This window comes from Sinocyclocheilus anshuiensis, unplaced genomic scaffold (genome assembly GCF_001515605.1).
Source record: "Sinocyclocheilus anshuiensis isolate Anshui unplaced genomic scaffold, SAMN03320099.WGS_v1.1 scaffold799, whole genome shotgun sequence".
Classification (NCBI taxonomy): Eukaryota; Metazoa; Chordata; class Actinopteri; order Cypriniformes; family Cyprinidae; genus Sinocyclocheilus; species Sinocyclocheilus anshuiensis.
Genome location: NW_015548231.1, coordinates 417,038 through 437,017, shown reverse-complemented (window position 1 = coordinate 437,017; position 19,980 = coordinate 417,038). Strand labels below are relative to the sequence as shown.

Sequence of the window (19,980 nt, the reverse complement as noted above, 5' to 3'; positions counted from 1 at the left end):
TTTACACAGCATTTATAGCAGCTCTAAAGTTAACAAATAAAATATATTTATTACTTTTTTTTTGTAAAAATGAAGTTGCCTCTTTCACAAACACACAATCAGTTCTAAATATTCATGATTGTTTTGAAACTCAGCCCCACGCTGAGTTTCCTTCTCAGGGATTGTTCAGCAGCTTTCTGTTTCCATACTTCAGAAAAGCAGTGAGCATAACAAGCCATAAACATGACGTAAGATACAAACATGTAGGTGTGTTCAGAGCTTGAAATTGAATTACGTCATAGTGGAATTATGTACTTTGTTCCCTAATGCTTCTATTATTATTACTTTTACTATTTTTTTCTTTCTTTCTTTATTTGTGTAACATCCATTAACTATGCAATTATACTCAACACTCAATAATAAAGGTTCCAAGTGGGAGTTTTCACAGTGATGCCATAGAAAATAACCTTTTTTGGTTCCCCAAAGAACCTTTCGGTGAACAGATCATAAAAGATTGATTTTATAATAATGCTGAATCATGTTGACTTTAAATTTGTTGCCAACGAAAACGAAAAGGTGTTTCATTGACAGCTACTTACACAACCTTCATTTTCCATTCTGCTCCTGAGTGAATCATTGGAAAGTGTTGGAATCATTGGAAACAACCAAATGTTGTTTTTATGACACTTGGTTCAAAATAATTACCATCTGTAACGAAGGAGGCGTGACGACAAAGTGGGGATCCAAATGCAAGGCTTTAATAAGAGCGTAGTCAAACAGGTGTGGTCAACAACAGCAAACAACAATGGCGGTGGCAAGGCAAAAGAATAATCCAGATAATCAGGCAATGGTCAGGGCAGGCAGCAAAACAATCATAAACAAGAAAACAGTCCAGGGATCAAAACACGAAGGCAAGGAAACAGAGAAACACGGAAACTTAGAAACCACAGAAGAGCTATACAACATTCAATCACCAGCGATGACAGAGTGTGTGTGCTATTCTTATAGTCCTACTAATGTGAGACAGCTGTGAACTGATGATGAGATCTGATGAGAGACAGGTGATGCACTTGATGAGTCTGGGCAAAGGATTATGGGAAATGGAGTCCCGAGTGAATGGCAAGGTACAGAATGGAGTGCCCTCTAGAGAAGCTTATGGGCACTCCAGCTGGAGATCATGACACCAGTGCACACGCACACCAAAAAAATTTATTGTAATTCAATTAATATTATGATTTAAAGGCTTTTTACTGTCTGACAGTGTTTTAAAAGCCATAAACATGACGTAACATACAAACATGTAGGTGTGTTCAGAGCTTGAAATTGAATTACGTCATAGTGGAATTATGTACTTTGTTCCCTAATGCTTCTATTATTATTACTTTTACTATTTTTTTCTTTCTTTCTTTATTTGTGTAACATCCATTAACTATGCAATTATACTCAACACTCAATAATAAAGGTTCCAAGTGGGAGTTTTCACAGTGATGCCATAGAAAATAACCTTTTTTGGTTCCCCAAAGAACCTTTCGGTGATCAAAATTTGTTGCCAACGAAAACGAAAAGGTGTTTCATTGACAGCTACTTACACAACCTTCATTTTCCATTCTGCTCCTGAGTGAATCATTGGAAAGAGAGGGTTTTCCCCATGATCACATGACGAGGGAAACCCAGGTGATCCCAAACACACCCTATAGAGAGCAACCACACCCACTCTGATATGTGCAGAACTTAGTGCAGCGTATCAGTCTGAGAAGACTGAACACTTTCCATTTATTATCATTTGGTTTCTGGAGACATGTCACCCTTTTTCATGACTTGGACAAAACACTTTGTATAGTTGTTTAAGTTGGCTTTTTACTTCAGGACATTAGAATGACAACAGGAGACAAATAAAATCCTCATAGTGATCTTTTCTGGAATTGTAAGAATGTCTTCCTTATTGCTCTCCATTCCTGTGTGCGAGCATAAACACCTCGTGTGACAAGTTTGTGTCTGGCATTGTGAATATGTGTGTGAATTGTGATGAAATATTTGTTTACATATATCTATTTTGACCTCAAATGGCAAGATCAGTAGTTCTTAAAGTATTATATGAGCTAAAAATAAATATATTTCTTATCTTATTTTTAGGAAAATATGAGGTATCCTAAGCAGGAAAGTGTGATTTACAGACCTGGACGTCATGTAAATTAAGTAAGAATTAACATTTACTAGTTATGGCAAGCTTTTTGGGAAATTGTGAGTTAAAAAAATCTTATTCAGTCAATCACAAAAACTTGAGAACCACTGAACTACAAAAAAAGTCAATACTGAAACTTTCTTCTTGGGAATGATTGGAGTATTTATTATTTTAGTCACAGTGAAAGATCATTCATAATGCTAAAAGATACAGTTATATACAATGGAATTAGCCTACATGAGTTCTGAAGAGGGTTAGGCTACACTTTATTTTAAAGTGTCCTTTTTACAGTTTAATTATACATTTAAATACTGAGTAATATTGAGTAACTACATGTACTTACTATATGGTTAAGGTTAGGATTAGGGTTTGTCTTAGGGTTACTTGCATGTAATTATGCATAATTTACAATTATTATAATAGTAAGTACATGTAACGTGTAACAAGGACACCTGAATGTGTTACCCTGAAGACATCTGCAGATAAATAGCCTACAATGGAATTACATGAGTTCTATAGACATTACGAAGAAAAAACCCACAACATTTTGATAGCGAGTATAGTAGGCCTATCGTATTTAGCTACATCACTGACACATACAACGAGAACACTTTTTAGTCCTTTTTTGCACACATTTATCCGATCATCCACTTCGCAGACGGAGAGTCATGTGAATGGTGCTTCCTGAGGTGATGTCGTATTCCTGCAACTTTCTGCCAGACTCCAGCTGTCTTCCGTTGAAAATCAGTCTGCGCTGGTCCACGGGGACTCTCTCTTTGCGGTTGATCTTAGCCAGGAGCTGATCTACGGTCTCATTGACATCAACATCATACGTCTTGGTCTGGCCCTCCTCATTCCTGACGAACACTTGGAAAGGTCCGGGGTTGGTGATGAGCAGACTGACCACTGATCCAGAGTGCAACCCGTAACTGCTGAGGGTTCGAGACTCATCCTCGAGGCTGATACGCGAACCGTTCTCGGCAGACAGCTTCTGTTTGTAAGGAGGCTCTCTGAAGAGCTCAGAAATGAGTTTCTTCAGTTCGCCAACTGTGGCTTCACCGCTCACTTCCAGACGCTTCACATCTCCGCCCAGCAGTCTTATTGTCAGTTCCATCACCTTTCAAATTAGATCAAATATACAATAATTAAAATTTGACAACTACAGCACCATTTAGTTACTTAAAACTGGAGATTAGAGTTCATATTAATGCTCAATATTTTCATAGGTATGCAGTTTACCTGGCTGTCTGTTCAAAAGCTTCGCTGAATATGGCTTTCGCTGGATGTTTTCTTCAGTAAGTCTTGTAAGTCGCACTGAATTCAAGTACTGTGCCTCTGGTTACAGTGAGCAAAGATATGAATATATAACGCGTCAGCTCAAGCCCCGCCTTAAAACAATTTTCGTTTCCAAAAACTTGCTCAGTCACTTTCGGTTTCCATTCTCACCAAATCGCTGATGTAGCCCGAGTCCTGAGAAATCATTGACCAACAGGATGTTCAGCGCAAGAAAAAAACAAACAAAAATTCATTCATTTATTTATTTATAAATCTCGTTTAGCTATATTTACGCAGCCAACCATTTGTGGGTCCCAAAACGTTCTGGGAAACTAAAAATAGAAATAACCATTATAGAACGTTCTGTATGCTATTGGTTCCCTGCAGGTAATTACCAAAAAAAAAATAAAAAAAAATTATTGCAACGTTCTGGTAACCCGCAGAGAACTTTCTTACTTGGATGCATGGATAAACAAACAAACAAACAAACAAACAAACATGTTAAATAAATGTAACAAACAATAAAATAAAAAAACCTGCAGGAACCATATGAACGCTCTGGGCACGTTCTGTTTTTGTATCTTAGCTGTCCCATATTTGTTTTCTGTAATCTACATTAAAAGCAGTGTATAGTTTATACGCTGTCTATAGTTATAGTTATACTGCTATAAACGGTTATAGTTTATAACAGCGTATAGTTTAGTCCTTTCCTTCCTTCCTAGTTTATCTACCTCAAACATCAAAATTAACTTTCAAAAATAAATGTAACAAAAATAATGAATTAGTCATCTACTTGAGAGTTTCATTCACACATAACAAGAAATCAGAGTTCATTGGAATGTGAAAATGTTCCACCTGGTGATTGAGGAAATCCAGGTAAAGTGAAGCACGTCATATAGAGCGAATACACCTCCATTTGTGACTACACTGCAGTTCAAGTTTTGTTTTCTGTTCTGGTGTTGTTTGCTGGTAATTATGCCTGCTGTCCATTATAGCCTACTATGATACAGTTACAGTCCAACCAGTCCCACCTGAGAGGTAACAATCTTGTTTATGTCCTATTTATAGTATGAACAGTGTTTGTGTTTATTGCCCAGGATGAGCTTATCCTTCACTAAATATTCTGAAGACACTTTTGAAGTTAAAGCAGCCATATGGCTACAAAATTGAAATAAAAGTTCATTTACCAAGGAACTATTTTGAATTATTAAACATGAGGCAATTAATATATGTTTGGGTGCAAGCTACGTCTTTGTCAGTTTTGTCACAAAATGTGTATTTGTTACTCATGGGTCAGTTAAAACAACAATAATCTGTCAAATATTTATTATAAATATTGACAAATTTAGCATTCACCTCAATCAATAAATGACCCGAGATATCTGACTTCAAACTGAGACTGAATTATCCCCACAGTCAAATAATGCTGTTCCAACTATTTATTTACAATTTGTGTAAATGAGTTGACAGAAAATATAAGCAGTTACTTACAATTATATTTAAAAAAAAGTCTTAAAGTCACAGAACAACTCACCAAAATGTGATTTCTTTTTTAACATAACCATTTTTCTTATGTTTTAATCTGAAGTTTTTAGTTATGGTCTGAGGCAGTGGCATAACAAGCCAATAAAACATACAAAATACACAGGACTAGTTGAGCATTTACATTTTATTTAACAACAAATGTTGGCCAGCAGCACATATGCAGACATCTTAAACTGGAACTGTATGAGTAAAGTTACACTTATTCCAGATTGTATCAGTTTAATAAATGACATGAATACATTAAATCAAAATAAAATAAATATTCTGACACAAGATATTAAATAGAATAGGTAATAAACAGGCATAAATGTGCATTTACAGATAATCTTATCCAGATTTTCTATTTTGGCAAATGTAGTTTTTATTTATTAATGAATTGGATCAATTATAAATCTCTATGAACCTCCTCGGAGCCGGAGAGTCATGTAAATGGTGTCTCCTGACGTGATGCCGTAGTCTTGCAACTTCTTGCCAGACTCCAGCTGTTTGCCTTTGTAAATCAGTTTCTGCTGATCCTTTGGGACTCTCTCTTTGTTGTAGATCTTAGTCTGGAGCTGATCTACGGTCTCATTGACATCAACATCATACGTTCCTATTTTGCCTTTTTCGTTTTGAACAAACACCTGGAAAGGTTTGTTGATGAGCAGGATCACAACTGAGCCTGAATGCAAACCGTATTCGCTGAGTTTTCTGGAATCAAGGCTGATAAGGGAACCGTTCTCGGCAGAAAGCCTCTGTTTGTAAGGAGGCTCTCTGAAGAGCTCAGAAATGAGCTGCTTGAGTTCGCCAACCGTGGCATCACCTCTCACTTCCAGACTCCTCTCATCTCCTCCCATCAGTTTTATTTTCAGTTCCATTACCTGTCAAAATATTAATTACAAGTATTCAAAACTATCACAGCATTGTTGGCGTTTTTAAAATCGGAGTTTACCTAATTATATTGAATTTATTATATGCTATTTATGTGGAATATTTTCATGCGACTTACCGAGCTGTTCATATCTTCTGCCGAATAATCTATTTGAAGTCAGGTAAATCACTCCAGCATTAGATGAGGTGTCTCTGGATGGAGGTGTGCATTTAAAGCCTCAACTTAATCCCCGCCCACAAACAGTAATGTTTCGCTTCTGAAAACTTCACAACGTCACTTTCTGTTTCCATTCCACTTGATCGCAGATGAAGGACTATCATTGATCAGCAGACTATTGTTCAGCAAAGTTTAATCAACGATGCATGCTTGTTCAGTTACATCAGAACCAAACCCCGAAACATTCATCAATATATATATATATATATATATATACACAGTATATATATAAAAGACAATCAGAATTATTATGTACATATATATATATATATATATATATATATATATACAGAATTCTGATTGCTTTTTATGAACAACAACGATTTTTGGAATGATGGAATTTTTGTAAAGGCAAATAAAGCATACTAACGAAACATTTGATCAAAACAAAAATGTTTTGATTATTCTGTTCATTCACATTTGCTTTGTTAATGAAATTATTATGATTATTTGATACTTTCTGTAACATGTCCTTCTTGTTGGCTATTTCTTAGATTTATGAATTTTTATTTGTGTTTGCTTTATTTCATCTATCACTATAAAGGGACCATGAGTGATAGAAAGGCATCACCCATTTCCTTAAATATGTTTGGAACATTACAAGACATAGTACACAAGATAAAAATAAATATTTATTATAACGCAAGTCAGATCCAATGTTACATTTCAGTCAAAATTCAGAGTGTTTAAGCATAGCAGATCTCTCTTCTCTCTTAGGCAGTGGGATGTTCCCTGCATTAAAAAAGAAAGATTGATTATTCATAAGTAGTACACATATTCAATTAATTATTTAAAAAAAAGTACAAAGCAAATTTAACCAAGACACCTTTGCTCTAATCTGATGGGCACGCAGTTCAATTCTAGTTCAGGTCTTCTCTGGTTAAATCAATAAATTATACAAACCTCAATACTAAATGTTAGAATGGAGATTCATTTGTTCTTAAGTTCTCAAAGAACATCTTGTCTTTTTAGCAATAGTTTGGGTTTTTTTTTTACCTGGAGGTGCAACAAAGTACTCCTCTACTGTGTGTTTGGCCAGCTGGAGCAGCTCCTCCGCACATTCACCCTCTGTTACCCTATCATCTCTCAAATACAGCTCTCTGTACACAACAGGAAGTTCAAGGGAAAAGTTTAGCTCCTATCAAATGGTGACATGTTGACACTATGAGCAAACATACTTTGAGTGTCTGGGAAGAGCTACCACCATTTTGCAATGAGAAAATATAGCAAATATATTAAAAACAGTCAACAAATGAAAAAACACCATCAAAAAAGGCCTTAATTCAATGGATACCCCTAAACTGACTGGAAGTGGTACCCAGAACAACTAGCACACTGTCACATAACTTATATGAGTTGATGTGAGCATCAGCAGGATTCTTAAGTACCTGTCCTCTAGAACTGAATCCGTCGGCTCCACACCATCAGTATTAATGACATGAAGCTGATCAGCGAATCTAATGGCTTTCTCCAGACAGTCCACCCCTTCTTTACTGCCAAAGTCAACAAGGGCTAATCTCTCCAACTTGTCCACTAAATCTGGTGAGACTCTTGTTGGCTGCAAATAAAATTAAACATGGTTACAGTGTTGGGGAAAGTTACTTTTAAAAGTAATGCATTACAATATTACGTTACTCCCTAAAAAAAAGTAACTAATTACGTTACTTAGTTACTTTTTATGGAAAGTAATGCATTACGTTACTTTTGAGTTACTTTTTAAATCTGGGCAGGGCTTGCTTGTTTGTTTTTAATATAAAAAAGTTCTTCTTTTACAAACATAAAAGCCCTTTCATAAGAAAAGTGAAATGAATATGCCTCAGGCTGAAGGAAATGTAAATTCACGTCTGTACAGTAGAGGGCGCAGCACAAACAAATCGCGTGAAGAATATGACACAGGAGAAGAAAGTTCAACACTATTCAGCAATAACTAAAATCAAACACAAATGTGTCATTTTTGATTATTAGTATGGTTGAATTGGATCATCGAAGGTCAGTAGTAAAGACACTGGTTAATAAAATGGGATTAAATACAAATTATATTTGTCTTATTTAACAATTATTGCAGGTTTGTATAATATTCTGAGTTTGCATTTGACTGTTTTTATAGATTTTGAGGAACACTGAATGTGAGTTACTTTAAAAAAGTAATCTGATTACGTAACTCGCGTTACTTGTAATGCATTACCCCCAACACTGCATGGTTATATTGTTATGTCTTTTAGGAAAACGTAAATTCTTCATTTTTATATCAGAATGAGATTGATTGCCAAGTACTCTTAAAAACAAAATAAACAAAATACAAAAGTACTAATATATATATATATATGTATATATATATATATATATATACAGTATATACTGTATATATATATATACACAAAGCAAAATTATATTGTAAATGTGTGTTTGTGAATGTTTATATATAATTATATATAATGTATGTAACAAAACAGACAAACTGAATATGTACAAAATATTATTAATGTTGTTTAGGGCAAAACTTTTCACATAATCACTACAGTAGAATGCTGCTCAGTTTCTGAAATATGTTTTTGTGCTGCCATCTACTGCGAGATTCAAGAAACATTGTGAAAAATGTCAAAGTAAAGCTTTATCTTTATGAGGGCTTCTGGTACCATGCTCCAGTCCTGCCACTTTTTGCTTAGGTTGTCAACTAGGCAAGGAGAAATATTTGGTGACAAAATTGTCGGGGGGGGCACATTTTGCCCCACTGTCCCCTTCTGTCGTGTCTTGTAAATAAAGACTCTGGATTCGAACTGTATTTACGTGCTTTTTCTGAAAACTCTGAAATAACTACATGTATATAACTCACTGGCACATCAGTGTTCCTCTCGCTCCCTCTAGTGGCAGCCTATGGTTACACATCAATAACCCCACACCTATTACTACACATTCATGTATTTCATGAGTACAGCATAAGCTGCATAAACGTGTGTGCAGAAAGAGGCCTTACCGGTGGAAGTTGGTTTTCTGCTATGGGCTCCCATGTGGGTGCCTGAGGAACCTGAAGAGTTGAACAATGTGCGAAATATTTATATTAGCATTGCATAATATGTTCAACATAAAACAATTGCTCACCTATTGATGGGTTAATTTACATCTTACACATTTATTCAAACCAAACCCAACGTCTGCAAATTAAGAAAGCTTTACCTTGGAATTCCAGGCGGAGTTACTTGATTCCCGTTTGCACATCCACCGTGACCAGAACGTTCCGCTGCCCGATACAGCATTGCTTAGAGCGGGCAGCGTTAATACTCCACACCGAGGATGCGCAGGCCGCAGCGCCCTTGAAGCTCGCGCTGCACATTTACAAAACATGTTGAAATGACGTTCCAAAGTTAAGGACACATAACTACAGGCGTCCTACCAAAAATGAAGATGAAAAAAAAATCGACTTTTCCGGAAGTAGAGAACAAAGATTCCGTTTATTTTTCCTCAAACGGTCATGCCTTATCTTCTCAAAGAGGACTGTGCGAGACACCTACTTAGAGCCCGGATAGCTCAGTCGGCAGAGCATCAGACTTTTAATCTGAGGGTCCAGGGTTCAAGTCCCTGTTCGGGCGAGTGATTTTTAATCTGCCCTTTTGAGAAGTAGGCAGGCACAGACAATGCAAATATCAACCGTTTGACTATTTATGTATGACTATATACTGTATATGTTATAATTGCAATTGAACTAATTATACATCTATATGTTAATAAAAAATATTAAAAATGACATTTTTTGATATAAAACACTATTAATTCTAATAACATAAGGAATGAAACTCAAATTTTGTATATAATATACTCTTGCATGAACAAAAAAAAAAATATAATTATAAATAAAATATTTGTTATATATGCACACACACACGCACGCACGCACGCACGCACGCACACACACTCACACACACACATGCTAAATCATTGCCTACAGAAGCAGGAATATGATGATTATATTTGTTGGAAAAATAAGAACAATTCCATTTTATTTTGTTTTTTAAATAAGTACATTTACCATTTAATATATATTTAGAATGTAACACTTTGTAGTAATTGATCACAGTGTAGCAAGAACATTCACATAAAAACAGACAAAATGCATACATTCAGATTTAAATAAATACGTAACAACACATACAAATTATAAATGAGTTTTTTTTTTCTCTTCTTAGAATATATTTTGCACATGAAGAAATCAACAACATTCAATGCAGCAGAATTATTAACACCTGCTCATTTTGGACCACATAAATTATGTAGATTAGATGCAAATTCATGTGTTCACAGACGTTTGGAATACACTTTGATTTTGATCTGCTTTACTATTCTTGCTTAAATGGTCATTTTTAGCCTTGTGTTACAGATCAGACACATGAAAAATTATACTTGGGATTCGATACACTTTCCGATTGCACCTCATTGTGGATACACCAAAGGTTTCAGACCCGTAGCTGTACTAGTTTGATCATAGGATCAATACTTCATTGTGATTACAACATGTTATAGGTACTATAATATTAGATCTATAGCAGAGGAGTGTGGTTAGTGTGGATGAAGAAACGCAATGTACATTTTATACAACAACTTCATAATGAAAAATAAATAAGAGCACTGATGATTTTCATTTCTTTGTGTGAATATTAGTGTCCATTCTGAAAACCACATAGGCAACGACACCAAAGTTAATAATATAGATTCTCTCTATATAATAAATATAGCACATATTTTTTCTATACAGTCCACAAACAGCAAGAATACATCAAGCAGACAAGGCCTTGTGGTAGTGATTGTGAGCTGTCCCGGTCCACACACACACACACACACACACACACACACTCCGACACAAACATCAAATCTAAAAAAAAAATCCTAATGCCAGGTATTCATAGGCTGACTGAAAACATGACACCAATGCACTGAAACACAGTACTGACTCAAACATGACATAAACCAGTTCTGTAACACAAAGAGAAGAAATGTACACACAATTTTTTCTCTGTTCTAAATCTAAGACCTAGAGACATTCCTTTGTATTGTCTAATAATATACTGTGTGATACAATAACCTGATCTGATTCAGTGAAACAACTCGCAGTAAACACACTGACTCGGAAATAAGCAGGTTACAGAAACACATGCAGAAGGTCAGTCGACTGAAAGCACAGCGCCCTCTACTACTACAATCTACATCATATTAAAAGTGGCACATCAGAATACTAATAAAGTGTGCAGGTCAAACAGAAGCTTTAAGAAGGCGGTCACACTAGATTTTAAGCAAGTAAAATCATCCCTATTTATTTCAGATGTCACAACAAATATCTGTAACAACATATATCATACTCTCAGGCTTCTGTTTTTTAATAAATTATAAATAAAATGAAATGAAATGTTTAAATATAATATATATTATCTACTACAGTTTCCCATGGCATTACAAATCAAACGTCTTTTTAATTTAAATTTGTATGCAGTACATGATGGAAAATCTATGAATACACTACTGTTCAAAAGTAATTTAATAAAAGCTGCAGTCCGTAACTTTTGGTGCTCTAGCGGTTAATAACATTATACTTAAGGCTGCAGTCCGTAACTTTTGGCGCTCTTGCGGTTAATAAACAGAACATTGTAGCTGGAGCTACTTCTCTCTGTTTATGTCTATGATGAATCACGCAGGTACTGGGCTACTCCGCAGCGGTACCTACCTGAACCAGTCTAAAATAGTCAGAATATAAACACTTATTATAGGTGTACCGTAGAGATTCAGGACAAGCCAAAAACACGGTTTGGAAAATGGATTCATGGTGTACTCGCTTATTATATACATTTTGAACACAAAAAAAGTTATGGACTGCCGCTTTAAGGTAAGTTTTTTTTTTTTATAAAGGAATACTGTTATTCACAAAGGAATAATTTAATGCATCAAAATTGACAGTAAAGACATTTATAAAGTTACAAAAGATTTATATTTGAAATAAATTATGTTCATCAGTATTTTCCACAAACATATTAAAGGGACAGTTCACCCAAAAATGAAAATTTGATGTTTATCTGCTTACCCCCAGGGCATCCAAGATGTAGGTGACTTTGTTTCTTCAGTAGAACACATATAATGATTTTTAAGTCCAACCGTTGCAGTCTATCAGTCGTATAATGCATGGCAATGGTAACAAAATCTATGAGAGTAAAAAAAACATACACAGACAAATCCAAATTAAACCCTGCGGCTCGTGACGACACATTGATGTCCTAAGACACGAAACGATCGGTTTGTGCGAGAAACCAAACAGTATTTATATCATATTTTACCTCTAATACACCACTATGTCTAACTGTCTTTGAGCACGCGTACGACTTCCGGTGCGTGAGGTGTGTACGCGCTCTGGCGTAGTTTACGCAAGCGCCGGAAGTGATCTCTTGTGCGCATACTTCACTCATTGTTTACACAGTGCACATTCATTGTAGGTACGACGGCTAATCAAAATGGTACCGACTTAAAACTAAAAGATTACTTTCTCTCGTGCGAACTGATTCGGGAGAGGTGACTTTCCACGTATTCCCAACTTCTGAGCCTGCTCGCCTGAAGTTATGGTTGATTGCTCTTCGTCTAGATATCAACACACCCATTAATGTAAACTACGCCATAGCGCGTACACACCTCATGCACCGGATGCCGTGCGCAAGCTCAAAGCAGTTGGACGTAGTGGTGGATTAGAGGTAAAAAATGATATAAATACTGTTCGGTTTCTGGCACAAACCGATCGTTTCGTGTCTTAGGACATCAATGTGTCGTCACGAGCCGCAGGGTTTAATTTGGATTTGTCTGTGCATGTTTTTTTTACTCTCATAGATTTTGTTACCATTGCCATGCATTATACGACTGATAGACTGCAACGGTTGGACTTAAAAATCTTCGTTTGTGTTCTACTGAAGAAACAAAGTCACCTACATCTTGGATGCCCTGGGGGTAAGCAGATAAACATCAGATTTTCATTTTTGGGTGAACTATCCCTTTAAGCAGCATAATTGTTGATAATGTTTCTGGACTTCTAAAGTACCATGCCATACTGAATACTGGAGTAATGATGCTGAAAATTCAGTTTTGCCATCACAGGAATAAATTACATTTTAAAATAAATTAAAATAGAAAAGTTATTTTATATTGTTTTTACAGTACTGTTATTACTGTATTTTTTTTTAATCAAATAAATGCTGCCTTGGTGTGCATTAGACTTCCAAAAACGTAAAAAAAAAAAAAACAGACTGATCCCAAACTATTGAACAGCAGTGTACATATGTGCACTCCATATATGTGAAAGCAAATGGAGCATGAAATCTAGTGTGAGCGTCTCTTAGCAATAAAATGCACCTGACCTGAACTCCTGAACTATTGCTCTGTTTAAAAACCTAGTGAGCTGCCTACATAGGCAGCATTTTAAGGCATCATAGGCACACATCTGCAACATAATGCTGCTTTCTAAGATATGTTCTATTGGTCAAATTCTAAGGCAGCATCACATGAATGAAGAAAATGTTTAAAAATACTTGTTTTCACTGACAAGCATCAATAAAAGTTTAAATCTGATTTAAACGGACTATTCTACCCAGAATGTGTGAGCGTGTGTGCTGTGTCCAGTATGAGTGTCATTAAATTAGCTTAAAAACATACTAACACCAAATTCTACTGGAATCAAATTTAGTTTATTTTCAACAAGTTTATGTAGGCAGTAGACAGCAAGGCAGCTCACTAGGTTTTGGAACTGAGCACACGAGTCACTAGTGACTGGTAATCCTGACTGCATTTTAGACACAGGATAAAATTCCATGTCAAACAGTGAATGACCACTCATTAGCAGCATCTGTTTATGAAATGTTATGTACTATGATGTTCAGTAAAACCTGATTAAAGAGCCAGATGACTCTCTTAAATTGCACACTGACTGATTGCAGGTAGATCAAGAAGTTTGGCATTGGAAATGTTACCATATGCTTGAAGCTCATTAAGCTTTGGCCAAATGTTCCCTGTTGTATTGTAGCAAGGGCTGATGGGTTACACTGTGAACATGATTTAAACAACAGAGGTGAGAGGTTTCAGAGTTACTTGTTCTCTATAAGCGTCTGCACTTTGCAAACCAGGTCTCGAGCCAGAGTCAGAATTTGCTTGATATTGTGATGCTCAGCCATTTCTGAAAAACAAAGGATGATATGAGGATGCATTTATTCAAATGACCTGACTATTTAGCAAGAACTAAATCTAAAATAAACAATCAAATAGCCCTAAAGCAATTTCTCCACATTTGAATTGTGGGTACATCCAAGAGCAGCTAAAAAAGATCACACTCGATTCAACATCTATGTAACTAAATGAAAAACTACAATGAAAAACTAAAAAATGTAAATAAATCACTTCATGAATTGTAAAATTAATACATACATTTAAAATGAATGAATTTTATAGTTTTAAAAATAGTTAAATGTAACTAACAAATTGATACATCATTTTAAATCTAAGTGAAAATAAAGAAAACTAAGAATTCTAAGAATGCAATTTAAATGTTGCATTTGAAATGACTGATCAATTTATTATTTACTGTTGCATTTAACTACATTTGAACATGAATAAAATATTTTTAAATGAATTTAAATGTCTATTTGTTTGTCAGTTTAGTTTCCTTCATTTGAGTTTTAAATGGCACTACCAGTTCTCCATAAACATGAGATGCAACAGGTTGTTAATTTGAATTGCGTTTGTACTCTGCTGACTATGGTGCTGGATTTTGGTTACACAATCCTCTTTTCTTTAGATTTGAAATGCTCGTGAAGAGCAGGTTATATAGCTACCTTATATTCTTGATGCTGATGTCTTTATATGATTTTTTTAAATAGAGGTTTATGACATTGAGATTTATGTTACCATACCAGGGTGTATAATGAATATATAATTACCATTGAAAAACTTGATGATGTCTGTGAAGTCCATATTGTTTTCTAGAATGATGTCTCTGTATATCTCCACCAATGCAAGAGCAATGAAGAGCCCAAAATGGCTGGAGGAGACACACTTAGCAGCCCAGATGACCTCCCAAACAGCAAACACATCATCATACACCAACTCTGAAGAATTGAAATATGTATGTTAGGCAAAGATGGCAATAGTAACTTTTTTTTATTAGGCCAACTGTTGAAATTTAAATAAATAAGAGAGTCAAAGCTGGAGAAAATCAATGGACAGCAGGGGGAGCTGTCATTTCTGAATTGGTTTATAAGCCTGGACAGAAGCTCATTTTCTAGTTTTTAATATAAAAGGGCTTTAATGAAATTAAATATTTTCTCTCATAAAGCACATGGCCATTAATGTGAGTAAAGCTTTGTGCTTAGCCGAATATCATTATAATAGGTTTTAAATGACTAAGTCACAACCGACAAAAGGCAATGCAATTGCTAATTAGGAGATTGAACATTCATTAAGCAAAATATGGATTCATTTCATTGCAGATGAGAACTAACAGAAGACATTTCTTCTCAAGTGTCACTTGTAAACGCATTGCATGATAGGCAGCATCGAAGGCAGTTTAAACCATATTTGTTACCCTGGACCACAAAACCAGTCTTAAGTGTCAATTTTTCCAAATTGAGACTTATACATCATCTGAAAGCTGAATAAATAAGCTTTCCATTGATGTATGGGTTAGGACAATATTTGGCAGAGTTACAACTATTTGAAAATCTGGAATCTGAGGGTGCAAAAAAATCTAAATACTGAGAAAATCATCTTTAAAGTTGTCCAAATGAAGTTCTTAGCAATGCATATTACTAATCAAAAATTAAGTTTTGATATATTTACAATAGGAAATTTACTAAACATCTTCATGGAACATGATCTTTACTTAATATCCTAATGATTTTTAGCATAAAAGAAACATCTATAATTTTGACCCATATGATGTATTTTTGGCTATTGCTACAAATATACCCCAGCGACTTAAGACTGCTTTTGTGCTCCAGGGTCACATTTTATCTCATTATACGTTTAATTTGAAAGATATTATTACCTCTTTTAAAGTCAAGAAGAAACCAGCGATAGCAGAAGTAGAAGTGTGTGTAGTCTCCGTTCTGATGCATTAGCTCAAACAGCTCTGCGTCTAGAATCTAATTACACACAGTGAAGAGTGAAAAGATCCGCATCCACATTTTACATTTAAAGGCCGGTTTCGAACAAACATTAAAGAAAAATGTCTAGAGTAGACGTTTGACCTGGATGAGAGATCTCATATTGGCAAAGTGTGTGTCCATCGCACCTCCGTGAGGAAAATTTTGATTCATCCTTTTCATTAGTTCAGTGAAACAACTGAAAGCCATGGCCTCTGAAAGATTCAGTAAAAACAGATGAGAAAAGCTAAGCATACTTGTTATTTCATTTTTAAACAGTGGCATGAACTCAAAAACAGATGAAGAACAGCAGTTTACACAAAGACAGACTCACCATCATCTAGAATAACTAGCAAGGGAGCGAGCAGGTCACACATGCCCTGGACATATCCAATTTCCAGGTTCTGCCAGATATAACTGCAGCAATGGACAAGTCATTATATGCGTTGGTCAGGGATATTTGAGCTACATCACAACACCAGGTGTTCTGAGGAGTTTGATGTGCTTTGACATGCAGTTGCAGTCAAAGAGCTCACTTCAAAGTCTATAATAGTCTGGCCTCAAGATATGACTTAATGTAGTTTAATGCATGTTTTACCATCTGCCATGCAAAAATCATACATCTGATTACTTAGAAATAGGGATGCACTGGCATTAAAACTACTACTTTTCATAATGTTAATATTCTATCCTATTTTGTCTTCATTAAAAACTAAAATTAGTTTTTTTTTTTTACAATTTTAGGTAATCACAACATTATATTATACAGTACAAAAATGGATACTAATTTTTACATTTGCTAAGGATTACATTTGATCATTCATTAAATTATTAATGATAGTAAAGTTTAATTTGAAGTGAGCACTAGATGATGGCACAGGTAATCTAAAATGTAAAATGCAGTAAATTAGCATGTGGAATTAAATATTCCATATCAGCCAACATATACACTAGTTTGGGGTCAGTAAGATATTTTGACAAAAAAAACAAACATTAGTTTTATTCAGCAAGAATGCTTTAAATTAATGAAAAGCAACAGTAAAGACTTTTATAAATTCTATTTAAAACATTTTATTTCTATTTCATTTCTATTGAATTTTTTTTCCCATAAAATAATCCTGGGAAGAAAAAAGATTTCCACAAACATATTAGCAAGTGTTTTTAACCGATAATAAAAAAATATTTCTTGAGTACCAAACCAGCATATTAGAATGATTTCTGAAGGATCATGTGACACTGAAGACTGGAGTAACGACGCTGAAATATCACAGCTTTGCATCACAGGAATAAATTACATATTAAAATATATTAATATAAAATATATTAAAATAAAGTTATTTTAAATTGTAATAATATCTAACAATATTACTGTTTTACTGTATTGTTGATCAAAAACAAAACTGAAAGCAGAGCACAAATAGTGAAGGTCAAAAAGGAATGATTTTATTACCTGCACATGATGTTGCGCAATTTTTCCAAGTTAGCAGGAGTAAAATACCAGTAATTTCGGTCACAGCGCTGAACGTCTTTATCAATGCGATGCAGATTTAGAGTGTACAGGTCCAAAAGCTCTTGCTGCAATTACAAAGGTGAACATATTTATAGAGATAATATAGTTAACTATGTTATTATATAAAAATACCTCTCTGAAACACATGCTTACAGAATAAGTGGTGCCTATAGAGGCAACTGGAGAGGTAGCTTCATTCTTCTCAGCGTTTACAGCAAGTGAATCCAGCTGTGGGCAAAGACTCTCCATCTCTGGCTCCTCAGAGTCCATTCCTTCAGAGCTGGGCTTTCCATGAGCTTCCTCCAGCCTGAGCTCCAATACAGGTACAGCTGCCTGCTCACTAGCCTTGCTTTTGGGTGAACTCTTCCTTTCCCAAGCCATGGACACTTTAGCTGTAGGAATCTCTTCCATTTCAATTGCAGAGGGAGACTCGTCTAACTCAGTTGCATCTTGGGCTTCACCCATCTCTCTTGTGCTAAAAGCTTCATGCACCAATGGGACCACTGTCTCCTCAATTACTGGAGCGTTCCTCTGCATTTCTTTATGTGTGCTTCTCTTTGAATCATCCTTCCCTTCTCTTAGCTCTGTACCAATGGTTTTTGGGAGAACTGATGTTATTTTCCTCTTTACTGTTGTTCCAGCTCCACTGGGTAAATCACTGGTCTTGTTCTCTTTCTTATCACTTGGTTTTAAAGCACTTTGTGTGCCACTAACATCGTTGACGTCATCCACGCATGTCTTGCAGTCTTTATCTTTGCTTATTTCATTGGTTTCTTTCTCTGTATCATCGTCCTTTGAAACAGACACCAGCATGTCAGCTACAACCTTCTGCTCAAGTGCATCTGATACCTTATGATCTTTTGTAACCAAAGGTTCCTCTTGGATTGCTCTGATATCTTTCATTCCCATGTGGGACCTTTCAGTGTCCACACTTACCCGATTCTCATTCATCTTCTGCTCTGGAGGAGTCGATTCCTCGACCTCTGTCACTTTGAGAATTTCTGACTCAGTGCGCTCTGTCAGTGCTTCATTTTCTGATGTCAAAGTCCTCTCTGGAGAGTCGCCCACTTCCATTTTGGTCATGTGGCTGCGAGCCATTTTCAACCCCTCAGTCTCGACCTCTGACCTTTTATCGGAAAGGCTCTCTGTGGCCTTCTTGCTTCTCTCTGATATTGCCACAACTGCACCCAAAGACAACACTTTGTTAATCTCAATTCTACTATATTCTCTCACACCTAGTTTCTCAATCGATTTGGTCTCACCTTCCTCAGTCACCTTTCCTTCCACACCAGATGAACTCGCAAACCTCTCCTTTGATACTGCAAGCTGTGATTGAGCTTTAAGTCTTGGGTCATGTATCCCACTGTCCTCTGTGCTCAAGGAGTCCGACTGACCAGAAGTAATGGAGAAGTTTCTGGAAGAGGGTAGACCGGAGTCTGGAGAACTTGTGCCATTTTGCGGTGTTCCATTTGAGATTTTGGAAACCTGTTTGGCATCTTCACTCTTGGGCTCGGACTCGATCTGGTCGACCTCTTCAATGGACTCAAACACCTGGAAAAACAAACCAAACGAAAGAAAGCTACTCCAGGGGAAGGGGTTTTGGGAAGTGAAGAACTACCAGGAAAGAGTGAGGAACATTGGTCAAGGGGGGCACCATTTGTAATCACATGTTTTAAGGAAATGTCAACTTGTACAAATATTCATGTAATGGCCACAACATCAGTCTGAATCTTACTTGAGTACTGCTGCTGGAGTCGCTCTGCAGCCTGGAATCTCTTTGCCTGCCTGAACTACAGCTCTGCGAGGACTGAATGACAAACACAACACATCCCTAAGTAAATACTACATAAAATCAAAAGCAAACATTTCAGTCTGGACTGGAAGTCTTCAGTGCCTGCCAACAATGCATTTTGGTCTTAGGAGGTCACTCTGAGACACTCACCTCATAACTGACAGTTGAGTCACGGTGCATTATTCTCTGTGTGGTGCTGTCTATACTCACCCCAGACGAACACTTGGCTAACGCCACAGCATGCTGTTCTTTTTCTCTCTGCCTAACAATGGCCTCACACCCCAGCCATTCGCTCATTGTCTGCTCATAGCACGCTCGCATCTGCTCATCCACCTGCAGAGTTCAGAGTATAAGAGACGGCAACATCTTACAATGAAATCTACTCAGTAACAATGTAACAATTGCTTTGATTCACAAACCATCTAAAATCCAATTAATCTTGCTTTGGAAAGAAGT

General features: G+C 36.0%; 4 protein-coding genes and 1 non-coding gene across 7 annotated transcripts in view; 1 reads left to right on the top strand and 4 right to left on the bottom strand.

Annotated features, from left to right (window-relative positions):
- Positions 1-2,549: 2,549 nt before the first annotated feature.
- On the bottom strand, positions 2,550-6,008 carry LOC107654605 (polyubiquitin-like). Of its 2 annotated transcripts, none has more exons than XM_016441757.1 (2): positions 5,961-6,008; positions 2,550-3,278 (listed from the first exon to the last, which is right to left on the bottom strand). In XM_016441757.1, exons 1-2 carry the CDS (start codon positions 5,979-5,981, stop codon positions 2,805-2,807), a joined length of 495 nt encoding a protein of 164 aa, XP_016297243.1. In that variant the 5' UTR covers positions 5,982-6,008; the 3' UTR covers positions 2,550-2,804. The 2 variants fall into 2 exon arrangements, with proteins under 2 accessions (XP_016297243.1, XP_016297244.1); XM_016441758.1 differs by lacking the exon at positions 5,961-6,008 and adding an exon at positions 3,401-3,524.
- On the bottom strand, positions 5,101-6,065 carry LOC107654606 (polyubiquitin-like). The gene is made up of 2 exons (XM_016441759.1): positions 5,970-6,065; positions 5,101-5,841 (listed from the first exon to the last, which is right to left on the bottom strand). Exons 1-2 carry the CDS (start codon positions 5,979-5,981, stop codon positions 5,377-5,379), a joined length of 477 nt encoding a protein of 158 aa, XP_016297245.1. The 5' UTR covers positions 5,982-6,065; the 3' UTR covers positions 5,101-5,376.
- Positions 6,066-6,715: 650 nt separating this feature from the next.
- On the bottom strand, positions 6,716-9,607 carry LOC107654604 (glutamyl-tRNA(Gln) amidotransferase subunit C, mitochondrial-like). The gene is made up of 6 exons (XM_016441756.1): positions 9,574-9,607; positions 9,243-9,541; positions 9,043-9,093; positions 7,457-7,626; positions 7,065-7,168; positions 6,716-6,800 (listed from the first exon to the last, which is right to left on the bottom strand). Exons 2-6 carry the CDS (start codon positions 9,408-9,410, stop codon positions 6,739-6,741), a joined length of 555 nt encoding a protein of 184 aa, XP_016297242.1. The 5' UTR covers positions 9,411-9,541; positions 9,574-9,607; the 3' UTR covers positions 6,716-6,738.
- Positions 9,583-9,655, top strand: trnak-uuu (transfer RNA lysine (anticodon UUU)). The gene has a single exon. It is a non-coding gene; the product is annotated as a tRNA-Lys (tRNA).
- Positions 9,656-13,342: 3,687 nt separating this feature from the next.
- LOC107654621 (small G protein signaling modulator 1-like) overlaps positions 13,343-19,980 on the bottom strand; it is a 37,799-nt gene continuing 31,161 nt past the window's right edge. Inside the window, exons 17-27 of one of the 2 annotated variants that reach the window (XM_016441779.1) lie at positions 19,675-19,857; positions 19,468-19,539; positions 18,995-19,283; positions 18,669-18,913; positions 17,886-18,524; positions 17,673-17,797; positions 16,557-16,639; positions 16,328-16,437; positions 16,126-16,222; positions 15,020-15,187; positions 13,343-14,259 (exon numbers count right to left, since the gene is read on the bottom strand). In XM_016441779.1, the coding sequence (XP_016297265.1) occupies positions 14,171-14,259; positions 15,020-15,187; positions 16,126-16,222; positions 16,328-16,437; positions 16,557-16,639; positions 17,673-17,797; positions 17,886-18,524; positions 18,669-18,913; positions 18,995-19,283; positions 19,468-19,539; positions 19,675-19,857 (2,100 nt within the window). In that variant the 3' untranslated portion in view covers positions 13,343-14,170. Of the gene's footprint in view, positions 14,260-15,019; positions 15,188-16,125; positions 16,223-16,327; positions 16,438-16,556; positions 16,640-17,672; positions 17,798-17,885; positions 18,914-18,994; positions 19,284-19,467; positions 19,540-19,674; positions 19,858-19,980 lie in introns of both variants that reach the window. The other variant, XM_016441778.1, reaches the window with a different exon arrangement.

Bases quoted from the DNA above. Each gene is read 5' to 3' on its own strand.
- LOC107654604 (XM_016441756.1), bottom strand. From the start codon at position 9,410: ATGTTTTGTAAATGTGCAGCGCGAGCTTCAAGGGCGCTGCGGCCTGCG. The intron at 9,094-9,242 runs GTAAAGCTTTCT...TCAACTCTTCAG, and splicing joins ACTCCGCCTGGAATTCCAAG to GTTCCTCAGGCACCCACATG. The intron at 7,169-7,456 runs GTACTTAAGAAT...TGTTGTGTACAG, and splicing joins GATTCAGTTCTAGAGGACAG to AGAGCTGTATTTGAGAGATG.
- LOC107654605 (XM_016441757.1), bottom strand. From the start codon at position 5,981: ATGAACAGCTCGGTAAGTCGC. The intron at 3,279-5,960 runs ATGAAAATATTC...CTAATTTGAAAG, and splicing joins TGAACAGCTCGGTAAGTCGC to GTGATGGAACTGACAATAAG.